This window comes from Choloepus didactylus, chromosome 8 (assembly GCF_015220235.1).
Source record: "Choloepus didactylus isolate mChoDid1 chromosome 8, mChoDid1.pri, whole genome shotgun sequence".
Taxonomy (NCBI): Eukaryota; Metazoa; Chordata; class Mammalia; order Pilosa; family Megalonychidae; genus Choloepus; species Choloepus didactylus.
This window is the reverse complement of record NC_051314.1, coordinates 23,810,925-23,826,406: the sequence shown is the minus strand read 5'-3', so window position 1 is coordinate 23,826,406 and position 15,482 is coordinate 23,810,925. Positions and strand designations below refer to the sequence as shown.

General features: G+C 39.1%; 1 protein-coding gene across 3 annotated transcripts in view; it reads right to left on the bottom strand.

Moving 5' to 3' along the window:
• The window catches only part of APPL2 (adaptor protein, phosphotyrosine interacting with PH domain and leucine zipper 2), a 69,035-nt gene that overhangs the window by 38,417 nt on the left and 15,136 nt on the right, over positions 1-15,482 (bottom strand). For all 3 annotated transcript variants that reach the window (XM_037847852.1, XM_037847853.1, XM_037847854.1), the window contains 2 exons: positions 12,543-12,602; positions 11,772-11,843 (listed from right to left, as the gene is read on the bottom strand). In XM_037847852.1, the coding sequence (XP_037703780.1) occupies positions 11,772-11,843; positions 12,543-12,602 (132 nt within the window). The remainder of the gene's footprint in view (positions 1-11,771; positions 11,844-12,542; positions 12,603-15,482) is intronic.

The window sequence follows — 15,482 nt, the reverse complement described above, 5'->3', positions numbered from 1 at the left end:
TTAATATATTGGAATAGCTAGAAGTAAATACCTAAAACTACCAAACTGCAACACTTGAAGACGACTGTATAACAATGTAGCTTACAAGCGGTGACAGTGTGATTGTGAAAGCCTTGTGGATCACACCCCCTTTATCCAGCGTATGGATGGATGAGTAGAAAAATGGGGACAAAAACTAAATGAAAAAACAGGGTGGGGCGGGTGATTTGGGTGTTCTTTTTTACTTTTATTTTTTATTCTTATTTTTACTTTTCCTGGTATAAGGAAAATGTTCAAAAAATACACTGGGGTGATGAATACACAACTATATGATGGTACTGTGAACAGCTGATTGTACACCATGGATAATTGCACGATACGTGAATACATCTCAATAAAACCGAATTTTAAAAAATCAGTTGGGCATAAATGTGAGGTTTGATTTCTGAACTTCCAATTCTATTCCATTGTTCTGTATGTCTGTCCCTGTGCAAGTACCATGCAGTTTTGATTCCTGTGGCTTTGTAATAAGTTTTAAGGCTGGGAAGTGTGAGTGTTCTGCATTCACTCTTCTTTTTCAAGGTGCTTTAGCCATACGGGGTGTCTTACCCTTCCACATAAATTTAATGATTGTTTTTTCCATTTCTGCAAAAAAGACTATTGGAATTTTTATTGGGATTGCATTGAATCTATAACTTGCTTTAGGTAGTAATGACATCTTAACGATATTTAGTCTACCAATCCATGAACAAGTAATATCCTTCCATTTATTTAGGTTTTCTTTGATTATTTTTTAGCAATGTTTTATAGTTTTCTATGTTCAAGTACTTTACAACCTCAGATTTATTCCCAGATATTTAATTCTTTTGTGAATGGAATTCTTTTTCTTGATTTCTTCTTTCAATTGTTCATTGTTTATGTATAAAGACTACTGATATTTTGGGTGTTGATCTTGTATCTCACCACTTTGCTGAATTCATTCATTAGCTCTGGGAGCTCTGGTGTAGATTTTTCAGGATTTTCTGCAAATAGTATCATGTTATCTGCAGATAGGGAAAGTTTTACTTCTTCCTTTCCAACTTGGATGCCTTTTATTTCTTTTTCTTGCCTAACTGCTCTGGCAAGAACTTCCAGTACAATGCCGAATAACAGTGGTTATTTTCTTGTTTCTAATCATAGAGAGAAAGCTTTCAGTCTTTCACCATTTAGTAGGATGTTCGCAAATGTATACGTATGTATATATATTTCATATATGCCTGTTATCATGTTAGGGAAGTTTCTTTCTATTTCTGGTCTTCTAAATGTTTTTATCATGAAGGATTATTGGATTTTGACAAATGCCTTTTCTGCATCGAGATGATCATGTTTTTTTTTCCTTCATTCTGCTAATGTGATATATTACAATAATTGATTTTGTTAAGTTGAACCAACCTTGCATACCAGGGATAAATCCCACTTTATCCTGGTACATAAGTCTCTTCCTGTGCTATTGGCTTCTATTTGCTAGTATTTTGTTGAGGATTTTTGCATATGTAGTCAAAAGAGATAATGGTCATTAGTTTTCTTTTCTTGTAATATCTTTATCTGGATTTGGTATGTGGGTGATGTTGGCCTCAAAGGTTGAATGTGAAGAGGAGTGTTTCCTACTCTTTGATTTCCTGGAAGAGTTTAAGCAGAAATGGAGTTAAGTCTTCTCATACAGTCTGGTACAATTCCCCTGTGAAGCCTTCTGATCCTGGGCTTTTCTTTGTTGGAAGGTTTTTGATGACTGATTAAACCTCTTTACTAGTAATTGGTTTGTTGAGATCTATTTCTTTTTGACTCAATACAGGCAGTTGTATGTTTCTAAGAATTTGTACATTTCATCAGGGTTATCCTAATTTATTGGCATACAGTTGTTCATAGCATTCTCTTATAGCTCTTTTTCTTTCAGTCCCCCTTTTCATTTCTGACTCTTCATATTTATATTCTCTCTCTTTTTTCTATATTAGTCTAGCTAAATGCATATTTTACTTGATTAATTTCAAAGAACTAACTTTTGGTTTTGTTGATTATACTATTTTTCTTTGTTTGTTTTTTTCATTTCATTGATCTGTGTGCTAATAAGTGTTATTTCCTCCTGTCAGTTAGCAATGAGTTTAGTTTGTTCCTATTTTTCTAGTTCTTCTGGTTTTCAGGTTAGGTCTCTGATTTGAAGTCTTTCTTCTTTTTTAATGTAAGCATTTAGAACTATAAATTTCCCTCTCAGCATGCTTTCACTGCCTCCCATATTTTGGTATATTATTTTCTTTTCTTTTTTTTTTTTTTTAAATCTTCATTTTATTGAGATATATTCACATACCATGGAGTCATACAAAACAAATCATACATTCGATTGTTCACAGTACCATTACACAGTTGTACATTCATCACCTAAATCAATCCCTGACACCTTCATTAGCACACACACAAAAATAACAAGAATAATAATTAAAGTGAAAAAGAGCAATTAAAGTAAAAAAAGAACACTGGGTACCTTTGTTTGTTTGTTTGTTTCCTTCCCCTACTTTTCCACTCATCCATCCATAAACTAGAAGAGGGGAGTGTGGTCCTTATGGCTTTCCCAATCCCATTGCCACCCGTCATAAGCTACATTTTTATACAATTGTCTTCGAGATTCATGGGTTCTGGGTTGTAGTTTGATACTTTCACGTATCTACCACCAGCTACCCCAGTTCATCAGAACCTAAAAAGGGTTGTCTAAATTGTGCGTAAGAGTGCCCACCAGAGTGAGCTTTCGGCACCTTTTGGAATCTCTCTACCACTGAAGCTTATTTCATTTCCTTTCACATCCCCCTTTCAGTCAAGAAGATGTTCTCCACCCCACGATGCCAGGTCTACATTCCTCCCCAGGAGTCATATTCCACGTTGCCAGGGAGATTCACTCCCCTGGGTGTCTGATCCCATGTAGGGGGGAGGGCAGTGATTTCACCTTTCAAGTTGGCTTAGCTAGAGACAGAGGGCCACATCTGAGCAACAAAGAGGCATTCGGGAGGAGGCTCTTTGGCACAACCATAGGGAGGCCTAGCCTCTCCTTTGCATTAACAGTCTTCACAAGGGTAAATCCTGTGGTAGAGGGCTCAACCCATCAAACCACCAGTCCCCTATGTCTGTGGTCATGTTAGCAACCATCGAGGTGGGGTAGGCCAATACCCCTGCATTCTCCACAGGCTCCTCAAGGGGGCTCTACATATTTTTTTCCTTGTTTTTTTTTTTAACTTTTTTTTTAAACCAACTATGTGAAAAATAAAAACAATAAAAAAAAATAATTAAAAAAAAAAACAACATAACATAAAAGAACATTTCAAAGAGACCATAACAAGGGAGTAAGAAAAAGACAACTAACCTGAGATAACTACTTTACTTCCAACATGTTCCTACTCTACCCCAAGAAAGTTACCTAATATAGCAAAATTTCTGTGAACTTGTTCCTACTATACCCATCAGAAATTAACAGACCATAGTCATTCCTGGGCATTCCCAGAACATTAAATTTACCCATGATAGCTTATCTGCTCTTCTTGGATTATTGTTCCCCCTTCCTTAATTGCTCTCTAATGCTAGTTCCCTTACATTCTACATTATAAACCATTTGTTTTACATTTTTCAAAGTTCACATTAGTGGTAGCATATAATATTTCTCTTTTTGTGCCTGGCTTATTTCGCTCAGCATTACGTCTTCAAGGTTCATCCATGCTGAGATATGTTTCACAACATCGTTCCTTCTTACTGCCGTGTAGTATTCCATCGTGTGTATATACCACATTTTATTTATCCACTCATCTGTTGAAGGACATTTGGGTTGTCTCCATCTCTTGGCAATTGTGAATAATGCCGCTACGCACACTGGTGTGCAGATATCTGTTCGTGTTGCAGCTTTCCGACCTTCCAGGTATATACCGAGAAGTGCAATTGCTGGATCGAACGGTAACTCTATACCTAGTTTTCTAAGGAACTGCCAGACTGACTTCCAGAGTGGCTGAACCATTATACAGTCCCACCAACAATGAATAAGAGTTCCAATTTCTCTACATCCCCTCCAGCATTTGTAGTTTCCTGTTTGTTTAATGGCAGCCATTCTAATCGGTGTGAGATGGTATCTCATTGTGGTCTTAATTTGCATCTCTCTAATAGCTAGTGAAGCTGAACATTTTTTCATGTGTTTCTTGGCCATTTGTATTTCCTCTTCAGAGAACTGTCTTTTCATATCTTTTGCTCATTTTATAACTGGGCTGTCTGTACTATTGTCAATGAGTTGTAGGATTTATTTACATATGCAAGAAATCAGTCTTTTGTCAGATGCATGGTTTCCAAAAATTTTTTCCCATTGAGTTGGCTGCCTCTTTACCTTTTTGAGAAATTCCTTTGAGGTACAGAAACTTCTAAGCTTGAGGAGTTCCCATTTATCTATTTTTTCTTTTGTTGCTTGTGCTTTGGGTATAAAGTCTAGGAAGTGTCCGCCTAATACAAGGTCATGAAGATGTTTTTCTACATTATCTTTTAGGAGTTTTATGGTACTTTTCTTTTATACTGAGATCACTGGTCCATTTTGAGTTAATTTTTGTGTAGGGTGTGAGGTCTTGAAGATGTTTTTCTACATTATGTTTTAGGAGTTTTATGGTACTCTTTTTTTATACTGAGATCACTGGTCCATTTTGAGTTAATTTTTCTGTAGGGTGTGAGGTAGGGGTCCTCTTTCATTCTTTTGGATATGGATATCCAACTCTCCCAGCCCCATTTGTTGAAAAGACCATTATGACCCAGTTCAGTGACTTTGGGGGCCTTATCAAAGATCAGTCGGCCATAGATCTGGGGGTCTATCTCCGAATTCTCAATTCGATTCCATTGATCTATATATCTATCTTTGTGCCAGTACCATGCTGTTTTGACAACTGTGGCTTTATAATAAGCTTCAGAATCAGGGAGTGTAAGTCCTCCCACTTCGTTTTCCTTTTTTAGAGTGTCTTTAGCAATTCGAGGCATCTTCCCTTTCCAAAAAATTTGATAACTAGCTTTTCCAAGTCTGCAAAGTAGGTTGTTGGAATTTTGATTGGGATTGCATTGAATCTGTAGATAAGTTTGGGTAGAACTGACATCTTAATGACATTTAGCATCCCTATCCATGAACATGGAATATTTTTCCATCTTTTAAGGTCCCCTTCTATTTCTTTTAGTAGAGCTATGTAGTTTTCTTTGTATAGGTCTTTTACATTTTTGGTTAAGTTTATTCCTAGGTACTTGATTTTTTTAGTTGCTATTGAAAATGGTATCTTCTTCTTGAATGTCTCTTCAGTTTGTTCATTTCTAGCATATAGAAACATTACTGACTTATGTGCATTAATCTTGTATCCCGCTACTTTGCTAAATTTGTTTATTAGCTCCAGTAGCTGTCTTGTCGATTTCTCAGGGTTTTCCAGATATAAGATCATATCATCTGCAAACAATGACAGTTTTACTTCTTCTTTTCCAATTTGGATGCCTTTTATTTCTTTGTCTTGCCGGATTGCCCTGGCTAGCACTTCCAGCACAATGTTGAATAACAGTGGTAACAGCGGGCATCCTTGTCTTGTTCCTGATCTTAGAGGGAAGGCTTTCAGTCTCTCACCATTGAGTATTATGCTGGCTGTGGGTTTTTCATATATGCTGTTTATCATATTGAGGAAGTTTCCTTCAATTCCTACCTTTTTGAAGTGTTTCTATCAAAAACAGATGCTGGATTTTGTCAAATGCTTTTTCAGCATCTATTGAGATGATCATTTGATTTCTCCCTTTCGAATTGTTAATGTGTTGTAATACATTGATTAATTTTCTTATGTTGAACCATCCTTGCATGCCTGGAATGAACCCCACTTGGTCATGGTGTATGATTTTTTTAATGTGTCTTTGGATTCGATTTGCAAGTATTTTGTTGAGGATTTTTCCATCTATATTCATTAGGGAGACTGGCATTTATTATTTGTGTATTTATGGTGTTTAGAAGATTTGGGAAGTTTTCCCCAACAATTTCTTTGAATACTCTTCCTAGACCTTTACCCTTTTCTTCCCCTTCTGGAACACCAATGAGTCTTATATTTAGATGTTTTATATTATCTATCATATCCCTGAGGTCCATTACAATTTTTTCGATTTTTTTCCCCATTCTTTCTTTTGTGCTTTCATTTTCCATTCTCTCATCTTCCAGGTCACTGATTCGTTGTTCAACTTCCTCTAGTCTTGTACTATGAGCATCCAGAATCTTTTTAATTTGGTGAACAGTTTCTTTAATTTCCATAAGATCATCCATTTTTTTATTTAGTCTTGCAATGTCTTCTTTATGGTCTTCTAGGGTCTTCTTGATATCCTTTATATCCCATACTATGGTCTCATTGTTCATCTTTAGTTCTTTGATTAGTTGCTCTAGGGATTGTGTCTCTTCTGATCTTTTGATTTGGGTACTTGGGCTTCGATTATCCATATCATCTGGTTTTTTCATATGCTTTATAATTTTCTGTTGTTTTTGGCTTCTTGGCATTTGCTTAACTTGGTAGGATTTTTTTTAGGATTTGTAGACCAACTGAAGTCCTTATCTCTAATTTATCAGGTCTACAGCTTCGTGGAATACACTTTCTCTAACTAACCAGCAGGTGGCATCCACGAGCCACCTGTTCTCCACTAGCCAGTTCTCCCCTGCTTTGCCTTTGTGGTGAGTGGGGGAGTGAGTCTTGTGGGGTCCAATTGGTATACCAAGCTTGCGTATGTAGTTGATGTTACCCGCCCTGTATATGGGGCTTGTGTCTGGGTGGTCAGGGAGTGGGGGTGGCTCTAACAATCAAATCTCCCTGGTGTTCCTGGAGTTTTAAAGCTGCTGTAATAGTCTAATCCTTCAGTTCAGTCCTGCCACAGTTTGTCTCTGCCACTGACCCACAAGTCCTTGGTATTGTCTTATGGCCCCTGAGACTTGCATGTGGGTCCCTCTTCCAGGCCTGCACCCCCTGGTCCTCTGTTGAGGGATGACTGGGCTATGTCACAGGTGAGTGCCGTCCCCAGGGCGGTTCTGGGCTGCAGGGCTGTGTAGGGAGGCTCCCAGTCTGCTGAAATGATGGCTGAATTGGGCTTTGTTAATTCACACTGCTCAACCTTCCCAAGTCTGGGACACCCAGCTGGGGGTGCAGGGAAGGCTAATGTCCACGCCCAGTTTTGTGGTGTATGCGTGTTATTGGAAGCACTTCTGTCACACTGGGTTGTCTGGGGCAGCTCTGGGCTATGGGGCTGGCGACAGGCAGCAGTGTTTCCTGTCCACCAGGATGATGGCTGTGAGCGAACACCCCCCTTTTCTTGGGAAGTTGTGGTGTTTAGTGAATTTTCTCAGCCACTGGATTATTGCCCTTTTTCTCAGAGCTCTCTTAGTTCTGCTCTTATCTTGACCTGCTCAAACTTCAAGTCTTTGAGGCTTTCTGTATTGGGCTTCTTAGAGTAATTGTTTTAGAAACAGAAAAAAAAAAAAAGCCCTCCTCACAGATCTAATGGGTTATTGAAATGCTAAGAGACAAAGCAATTAGGGCCATTAAGGAAAGATCCAGGGGGCAGAGAGATCGGGTTTTCTTCAGGATTTGCATATGAGCCTCAGGGCCTGAGCTCTGCCCTTCCCCTTTCCATGTTCACCAGAACTCCAAAAATCCTCCACTTTTATTTTGGAGTTTTCCTTGCTGTTTTTTGCTATGCCTATCTCCTCTCTGCTGGGCTGGCTGCTCTCAGTTTCTCTGGTGTCTGGTCTCAGTCTATCTATGGTTGGAGTTTGGATCAGTAGAATTAGTTTCCGATAAGAGCTGCCACTGCACTTCTCCCTTCTCTTTCCCAGCGCTGACGGCCCCTCCTCCCACGAGACTGAGCCTGGCAGGGAGGAGCACAGGTCCCCTGGCCGCAAAAAGTTACAGATTTCGCTGATCTCAGCAGTTCGACGTGTTCATGAGTGTTGTATGAAGTATGCCAAAAGTCAAATTTCTCTGTGGTGTCCAGTCCACGCAGTTCCTGGCTTTCTACCCACTTTCCTGGAGGAGTAACTAAAACATACAGCTCACCAATCTGCCATCTTGCCCCGCCCTCTCCTAAGAACTTGGTATATTATTTTCATTCACCTTAAGATATTTCCTAATTTCATACCATATTTGTGAACTTTCCATTTCTCCCTCCGTTACTGATTTATGGCTTCATTCTGTTGTGGGTGGAGAGTATACATTGTATGATTTCAATATTTTTGAATTTATTGAGACTTGTTTTGTGACCCAACCCAAAATCTATTCTGAAGAACTATCCTTGTGTAGTTGAGAAGAATGTGTATTCTGTTTTTGTTGGATAAGTGTCCTATGTATTCTGTTAGTTGGTTTAGAGTATCATTCAAGTCTTGTACTTCCTTATTGATCTGCTAACTAGATGTTTTACCCATTATTGAGAGTGGTTTGGTTAAGTTTCCTACTATTAATGTAGAATTGTCAATTTCTCCCTTCCAATCTGTCACTATTTGATTCATATATTTTGGAGCTCTACTGTTATGTGCATATATATTCAGAACTGCTACATCTTACTGTGGAATTGTCCCCTTTATCAGCAAATAATGACTATTTTTGTCCCTTGTAACTCTTTTTGACTTAAAGTCTATTTTATCCGATATTAGTATAGCCATCCAGCTCTCTTTTGGTTATTACTTGCTTGCTGTATTTTTTCCCTCCTTTCACCCTCAACCTACCTGTATCTTTGAATTTAAGGTGAGTCTCTTGCAAAGAGCTTATAGTTGGGTCATGCATTTTTATCCATTCTGCCAATCTCTGCCTTTTGACTGGAGAGTCTGATCCATTTACATTTAACGCCACTATTGATAATACAGGACTTTCTTTTGCTATTTTGCTATTTAGCCTTTGTAAAACTTACACCTTTTTTGACTCTCACTTCCATTAATGCCTACTTTTATATTTATTGCTTTTTTTGTGTTGTACCATATTGAGTGGCTTCTTGTTTCCAGATACATTTTTCATCTATTTCCTTGTGTTTACCATGGGTTAAAATTTAAGATTCTATACATATGACAATCATATTTGGTTCGATACCCACTTAACTTCAATAGCATGCACATATACTTTTCTTATACCTATCTGTCCCCCTCACCATTTTTTGAACTTGTTACTACTTATATCTTTGTATATTGTATTTCCAAAAGCCTAGATTTACCATCACTTTTTACGCATTTGCCTTTTAGCACCTGTAGGAATAAGAAGTGGAATTACATACCAAACAACACAATACAATAATACTGGCATTTATAATTAGTCAATTGGTTACCTTTACCACAGTTCTTTATTTCTTTATGCTGCTTTGAACCACTGTCTAGTGTCCTTTCCTTTCACTCTGAAGAACTCTCCTTAGCATTGCTTGTAGGGCAGGTCTACTGGTGATGAACTCCCTCAGATTTTGTTTATCTGAGAATGTCAATTTCCGTCCAATTTTTGAAAGACAGTCTTGCCCTGTATAAAACACTTGGCTGGCAATTGTTTTCTTTTAGCACATTAAGTATTTCAACCCACTGCCTTCTTGCCTCCATGGTTTCTGATGAGAAATGGCAGTCAATCTAAGTGGGACTCTCTTGTAACATGTTTGTTGCTTTTCTCTTGCAGCTTTCAGAACACTCTCCTTGTCCTTTGCATTAGATACCGTGATCAATATATGACTGGGTGTATTCTTCTTTATGTTTACCCTGTGAGGTGTTATCTGGGCTTCTTGGATATGCATATTCACGTCTTTTACTAAGTTTGGGAACTTCTCTGCCATTATTTCTTTGACTATTCCTCTTCTTTCTCTCTTTTGCTTCTGGGGCACCCATGATGTGTATATTGGTGTGCTTGATGGTGTCCCATAACTGTCATAGGCTATTTTTGCTTTTAATATTTCTTTCTTCTTTCTGCTCTTTAGCCTGACTCATCCCAAGTGTCTTGTCTTCAAGGTCACGGATTCTTTCTCTTTCTCACTGATTCCTGCCAGTTCCAATCTGCTCTTGAAACCCTCCTGGGCATTTTTCATTTCAGTTATTGTGGTCTTCAACTCCAGTAAGTCTGTCGGGTTTCTTTTTACAATTTTTATCTTTTTACTTAAACTCTCATATTGCTCACTCATTGTCTTCCTGGTATCATTTATTTCTTTCTCTATATCTTCCTTCATCTCCTTACACATTTTTAAGATCATTTTTTAAAAGGCTTTGTTTGATACGTCCACATTTTCATCTTCAAACAATGGCTGCCACCACCTTTATGTGGGTGAGTTGAAATAATGACTGCCCTTAGAGCTGGGCCCCCAGCGATCGAAATTCGCTAATCAAAAGCTGTGACCAGCGATCAGCCATATCCAACCCTGCTCTTGGAGAAGAGGATTTTTATGTCCTTTTCTGTCAACAGAGAGCTAGCCAGGGGCTGGGTCCCACAGTGGCCACATGCCAGATCAGGGGATGGGCACTGGTAGCTGCTGCATGGAGAGAGTGATTTACTGTTCTTTACCATAATGGATTAGCCTCATCTTCCCACTCTTCCCTGGATGCTGTACAGTGCTCTTCTAGCTTCCAGAGTTTCAAAATAGGTGTTTCAGACAGTTCCTGCCTGTTTATTAGTTGTTTTGGTGGGAAGACTTTGTCCTGGAGTGCCTTACTCTGCCATCTTCCCACCTTTTGCTTATTCTTTATCACAGTGTTTCTATTTTAAGTATTGCAAACTCTTTGAAGTACGGGATTCTTTATACCTACCTACTTTTGCAGAGGGTTATGCACACTATTTATTGCATTTGAGCTCTTGTAATTTTTACATTTAGATTTATGTCCTTTTCCTATAATCTGCTTTGACAAATATTCCAAATATATTGTACAATATAGCTAGAAGAACAGTTGCATGAAACCATCCTTAGGAAAAAAAATTCTTAGAACTCTTCCTTCTTGTATATTGTTCATGTATGTCAAACTGTGCTGGTTTGAATCTGTTATGTACCTCATAAAAGACTTTGTTCTTTTAATCCACTCTTGAGGGGGCAGACTTACTATGGATGGGACCTTTTGATTAGATTATTTCCATGGAGATGTGACCCTGCCCACTCAAGGTGGGTCTTAATTAGTTTACTGGAGTCCTTAAGAGAGCTTAGGGAGAAAGAGAGAGCTCAGAGCCCAGAGTCAACACAGATCCAGACACTTGGAGATAAAAACAGAAAGACATTTGGAGATGCTAAGCCAAGAGATGAAGCCCAGAGTTTGCCCCGGAAAAGCTAAGAGACAACCCACAAACACTTAAAGAGAAAACCACTTGAATCAGAAGCTGAAAGCAATGCAACCTAGGAGCAAAGGACCAGCAAACGGCAGCCATGCGCCTTCCCAGCTGACAGAGGTGTTCCAGACACCACTGGCCTTTCTTCAGTGAAGGTATCCTCTTGTTGATGCCTTAGTTTGGACACTTTTATGGCTTTAGAACTGTAAATTTTTAACTTAGTAAATCCCCCTCAAAAAAGCCAAACCAATTCTGGTATATTGCATTCCAGCAGCTTTAGCAAACCAGAACACACAGCCTTTTCCCTCAAATCAGAAACAAACATAATAGTATGCAACCTCCCTTATGAAATGACTCTTGGAAGATCAACAAAGCTGTAAGAACTTCTCAGATATTTAATTAAATACCTATAAATGGAAAGTGGGCCAAAATAAAGATTAAAAAAGTTCAACAAAGAATCAAAAGTTTGCCATGTTGCTATCTTACCTCATCTACCACTTTGGAAAAATAGTGGAGGGTAGTAATCACTTCTTCATCTCCTTTGCCAAGAGCAAAATTCTAAGACAAAGAATAAAAGAACCAGGCGTCATATGAATACTAGAGAATTCAGCACTACAGCATCACCCCCACAAAACCCTGCCCTCCACACAGACTTCTGCTCTTCTCCTAAGATCACAACATGCCACAAGTGTCTAAGTGAAGAAGAGTTCACCCTTGTCTGCCCTCGCAATGTACTCAGCTGCCCTGATCTAGTCATTCCTTTCTTGGCCATCACCCTTTTGTTTGGATATAATGGAGTCTGAGTATTTATTTCCTGAAATGGCTTAGTGATTTGGTTGTAGTCACTCAGAGACTATGAACCCTCAAGGGGCAGCTGATTAACTCTACAGGCTATGGGATAATTACCAGTGGAAAGGAAAGACAGAAAGACAAGGTTAAAAAAAAAAAAAGTATGAAAAAAAGGAAGGGAAGGAAGAAGGGAATGAGAGAATGAGGGAAAGAGGGAAGGGAGAGAGAAGGGAGAGAAAGGAGGAAAGGGAGGAAGAGGAGGGAAGAGAAAGAGGGAAGGGAGGGAGTTGAGGGAAGGAGTAAGGAAAGGAGGTAAGAAAGGAAGAAGGAAGGAAGGGAGAGAGGGAGGGAGGCAGGCAGGTAGGCAGGCAGGCCAGCCTCTAGAGGACACCTCTGGAGAATTCCTTTTCAAAAAAACTCCACTTCAGAGGGTACTGAGAATAGCATCATATCCACGTATCATGTTACCTGTTTTTCATATGCCAGCAGTTGCTTTGAAAGCTGCTGAGTGGCCAGGCACATTTCATTCTACAGGGAAAAGAGAAAAGTAAGTAAGATTTGTCCAATGTATATATAGCCAACAAAAAAAAGCCACCCAAGAGAATCCATTAAAAAATAATATGTTTATGTGCCTGTGAAATAATAAGATGTTTTGTTCAAAATTATTTGGAAGCAAAACAAAAACAAATCAAGAGGTTAAAGTTGACTATTTTTTTAAACTCTCCACAAATTACTGCTCTTCTGGCCATTCAGTCAGGCAACAAATGTAGTAAGCAATTATAACATGTCAAACATTATGCTAAAAGCACAGGTGTACAAGGATGAACAATGAAGACATGCTTCCTATTGTCATGGGGCTTTTTGGGGAAGAGATATCATAAAATACAAATGTGATACAGACTGAAATACTGGATGCATTGGAAGGCTATAATGGGAGGACCTAGATGATCTCCAATACAGCAGACACTAGAACAAAGACTAAGAGTTAACCATGGGGACAAGGCGGGACCACCATGTAGAAGAAGAACACAGCCTATTTGAAAAACTATAAAGTAGAGTGTAGCTGGGGCAAGGGGTGCAGGATGTGGAGGTAAGACAAGGCTGGCAATGCTGGCAGAGATGAGAGCATGCAGGACCCCATGGCCCGGGATTTAAGTGCAGTGGGAATTTGATCAGATTCTACCAGAATTAAGAGCACTAAGTTGGTAATGATAGGTGGTAACATAGAAGCACAACTAAAGCCAACTGTCACAGAAAACCTGAGGAAAGGACTGTTCTTTAAGAGCTGCAATGCCCTGGGCCTCCTGTTTTATATTATTTTTCATAGGCTAATACTGTTCATTTTCTAATCTCTGGCTGCACAGCAGTTTTCTACCTCTATTCTACCACCACTAATGTGTCCCAACCAAAAAAAAAAAAACATGCCTTACATTTCTAAAGGTCAGTTAAAGCTTCTCTTCAGATCCAGGGCTTTTTTCTAAGAGAGGGGGAGAACCACTGGGTCTACCCTAGTGCAGATGAGGAGAGGGCACTGGCCTATCTTCTTGGTCTTGGCCTTAGTTTCTAATTCTCCAGGGTTTGCTGTTTCTTTAAAGTAAGCCCTGACCTCTGCAGGAGGTTGATATATTTTTCATGGTCCCCTTTTGCAGGACTCATCAGAGCCCAATTCCACTTTTCTGGGCCCTCTTTGCAGACTCTCTGATAAACTGTTCCCCTACTTCCTCCATTTGCTCCAAGGAACAGGCATTAACAGACCATGAGGGTATGATTTTCTCCTCCTTTCTTCCCCAGCATAAAGTCAGGCAAATATAATGACAGCTCCTGGCTTTGACATCTGGTGTGCTACCCCTTTCAAAATTAATTAGAGCTGGTGGTCATGTAGCCAAGGAGGCAAGAGAGCAAATCCACAAGCACTATGTCCTTCACTTAGGAACATGCAACACTTCTTAGAACATAGCAGACACTCAATAAATGTTGTTGAATGAATGAATGAAAGAATGAATGAACAGAGTTAGAAGGTTCATCTAAATTTCAACTTTAAAAACAATGTCTGGAATCATGTGTGTCTGAGAGAAAAATACCTCCTAACCCTACATGGAAATATCACAAATGGGAGGCAACAGAATATGAAGACTGAACATGGAATGATGAAGCAATCAGCTGGGAAATATTCCCTGTTGACCATCTTTAACAGAGTGTTGTTTTGAAGATCAGAGTACAGGGGTCAAGGGACTTATCCCAGCTCACCAGGCTTATACTCTGCTCTATCAGAAAATCCCTCGCTCCTCTTCCCTGAGTTAATAGCAGTGGGTTTAAGAGGGATTTGTTCCACTAACTTGACATTTGCCTGGGGGTAACAAAATATGGAGTATAATTTCCAGAGCCACAGAATGACACTAACAATAGTAGCTAACATTTACTAAGCACTTAATTCATGCCAGATGCTACACTAAGTGCATTCTACTGCACTGCTTCAATTAATTCTGACAACCCTGTGAGATGGGTTCTATTATTAACTCAATTTTATAGATAAGGAAACTGAGGCACAGAGAGGTTAAGCCACCTACCCAATAGCTAGTTAGTGGTAGGGCTGTGATGTGAATCCAGGTGTGTCCGATTCTAAAATCCACTCTCCTAAATACTCTCTATGAACTCATGTCCTACTAAAGAGCTCAGAAATGAGAAGACCTATGTTAGATCAGGCTTGGCAAACGTTTTCTGTAAGTGGCAAAGAGTAAATATTTTTGTCTTATAGGCCATATGGTCTGTGTCATAGCTACTGAACTCTGCTATTGTGGCATGAAAACCGCCATAAACATTACATAAACAAATGAGTTTGGCTTCATTCCAATGAAACCTCATTTATAAAAACAAGAAGCCAACTCAACGGTCATACTTTGCTGACCCTGCTATAAACAGTAAATGTCTTAAAAGATCCACTCTTCTGCCACACCTCCCTCAAGAGGCACTCCATTAATTTCAGATTCAAAAGTTTTCCACTCTTCGAATTCATTCTTTATTTTAACTAACACAAAAATATGACTTCCTCCTATTTGTATCCTTTCGAGACTGGTCAACAGATTAATAATCATCATCTTCCAGGCCATCATTACAAACAACTTGAATTCTCTTCTTTTTAACTCACTGGCAAGTGCTCTGAATAGTAATGGAAAAACCTGCCAGAAAGCTGCCACCATCAGTCAGATTGCACCCAAGGCTGATTAAAGGGGAGAACACTCATGTACCACTCACACAAACTCCACCATAGTTCAGGGAAGAAGGGATCACAACATCAAGAGCTGCTTTCCAAGACTACTTTGTACAACTGGATTCTGCCAGGTCTCTCCTGGAAATACCTTATGCTGTGTACTTTCAAATATGTGTGATTTCAGGCTGCAAGGCCAATTA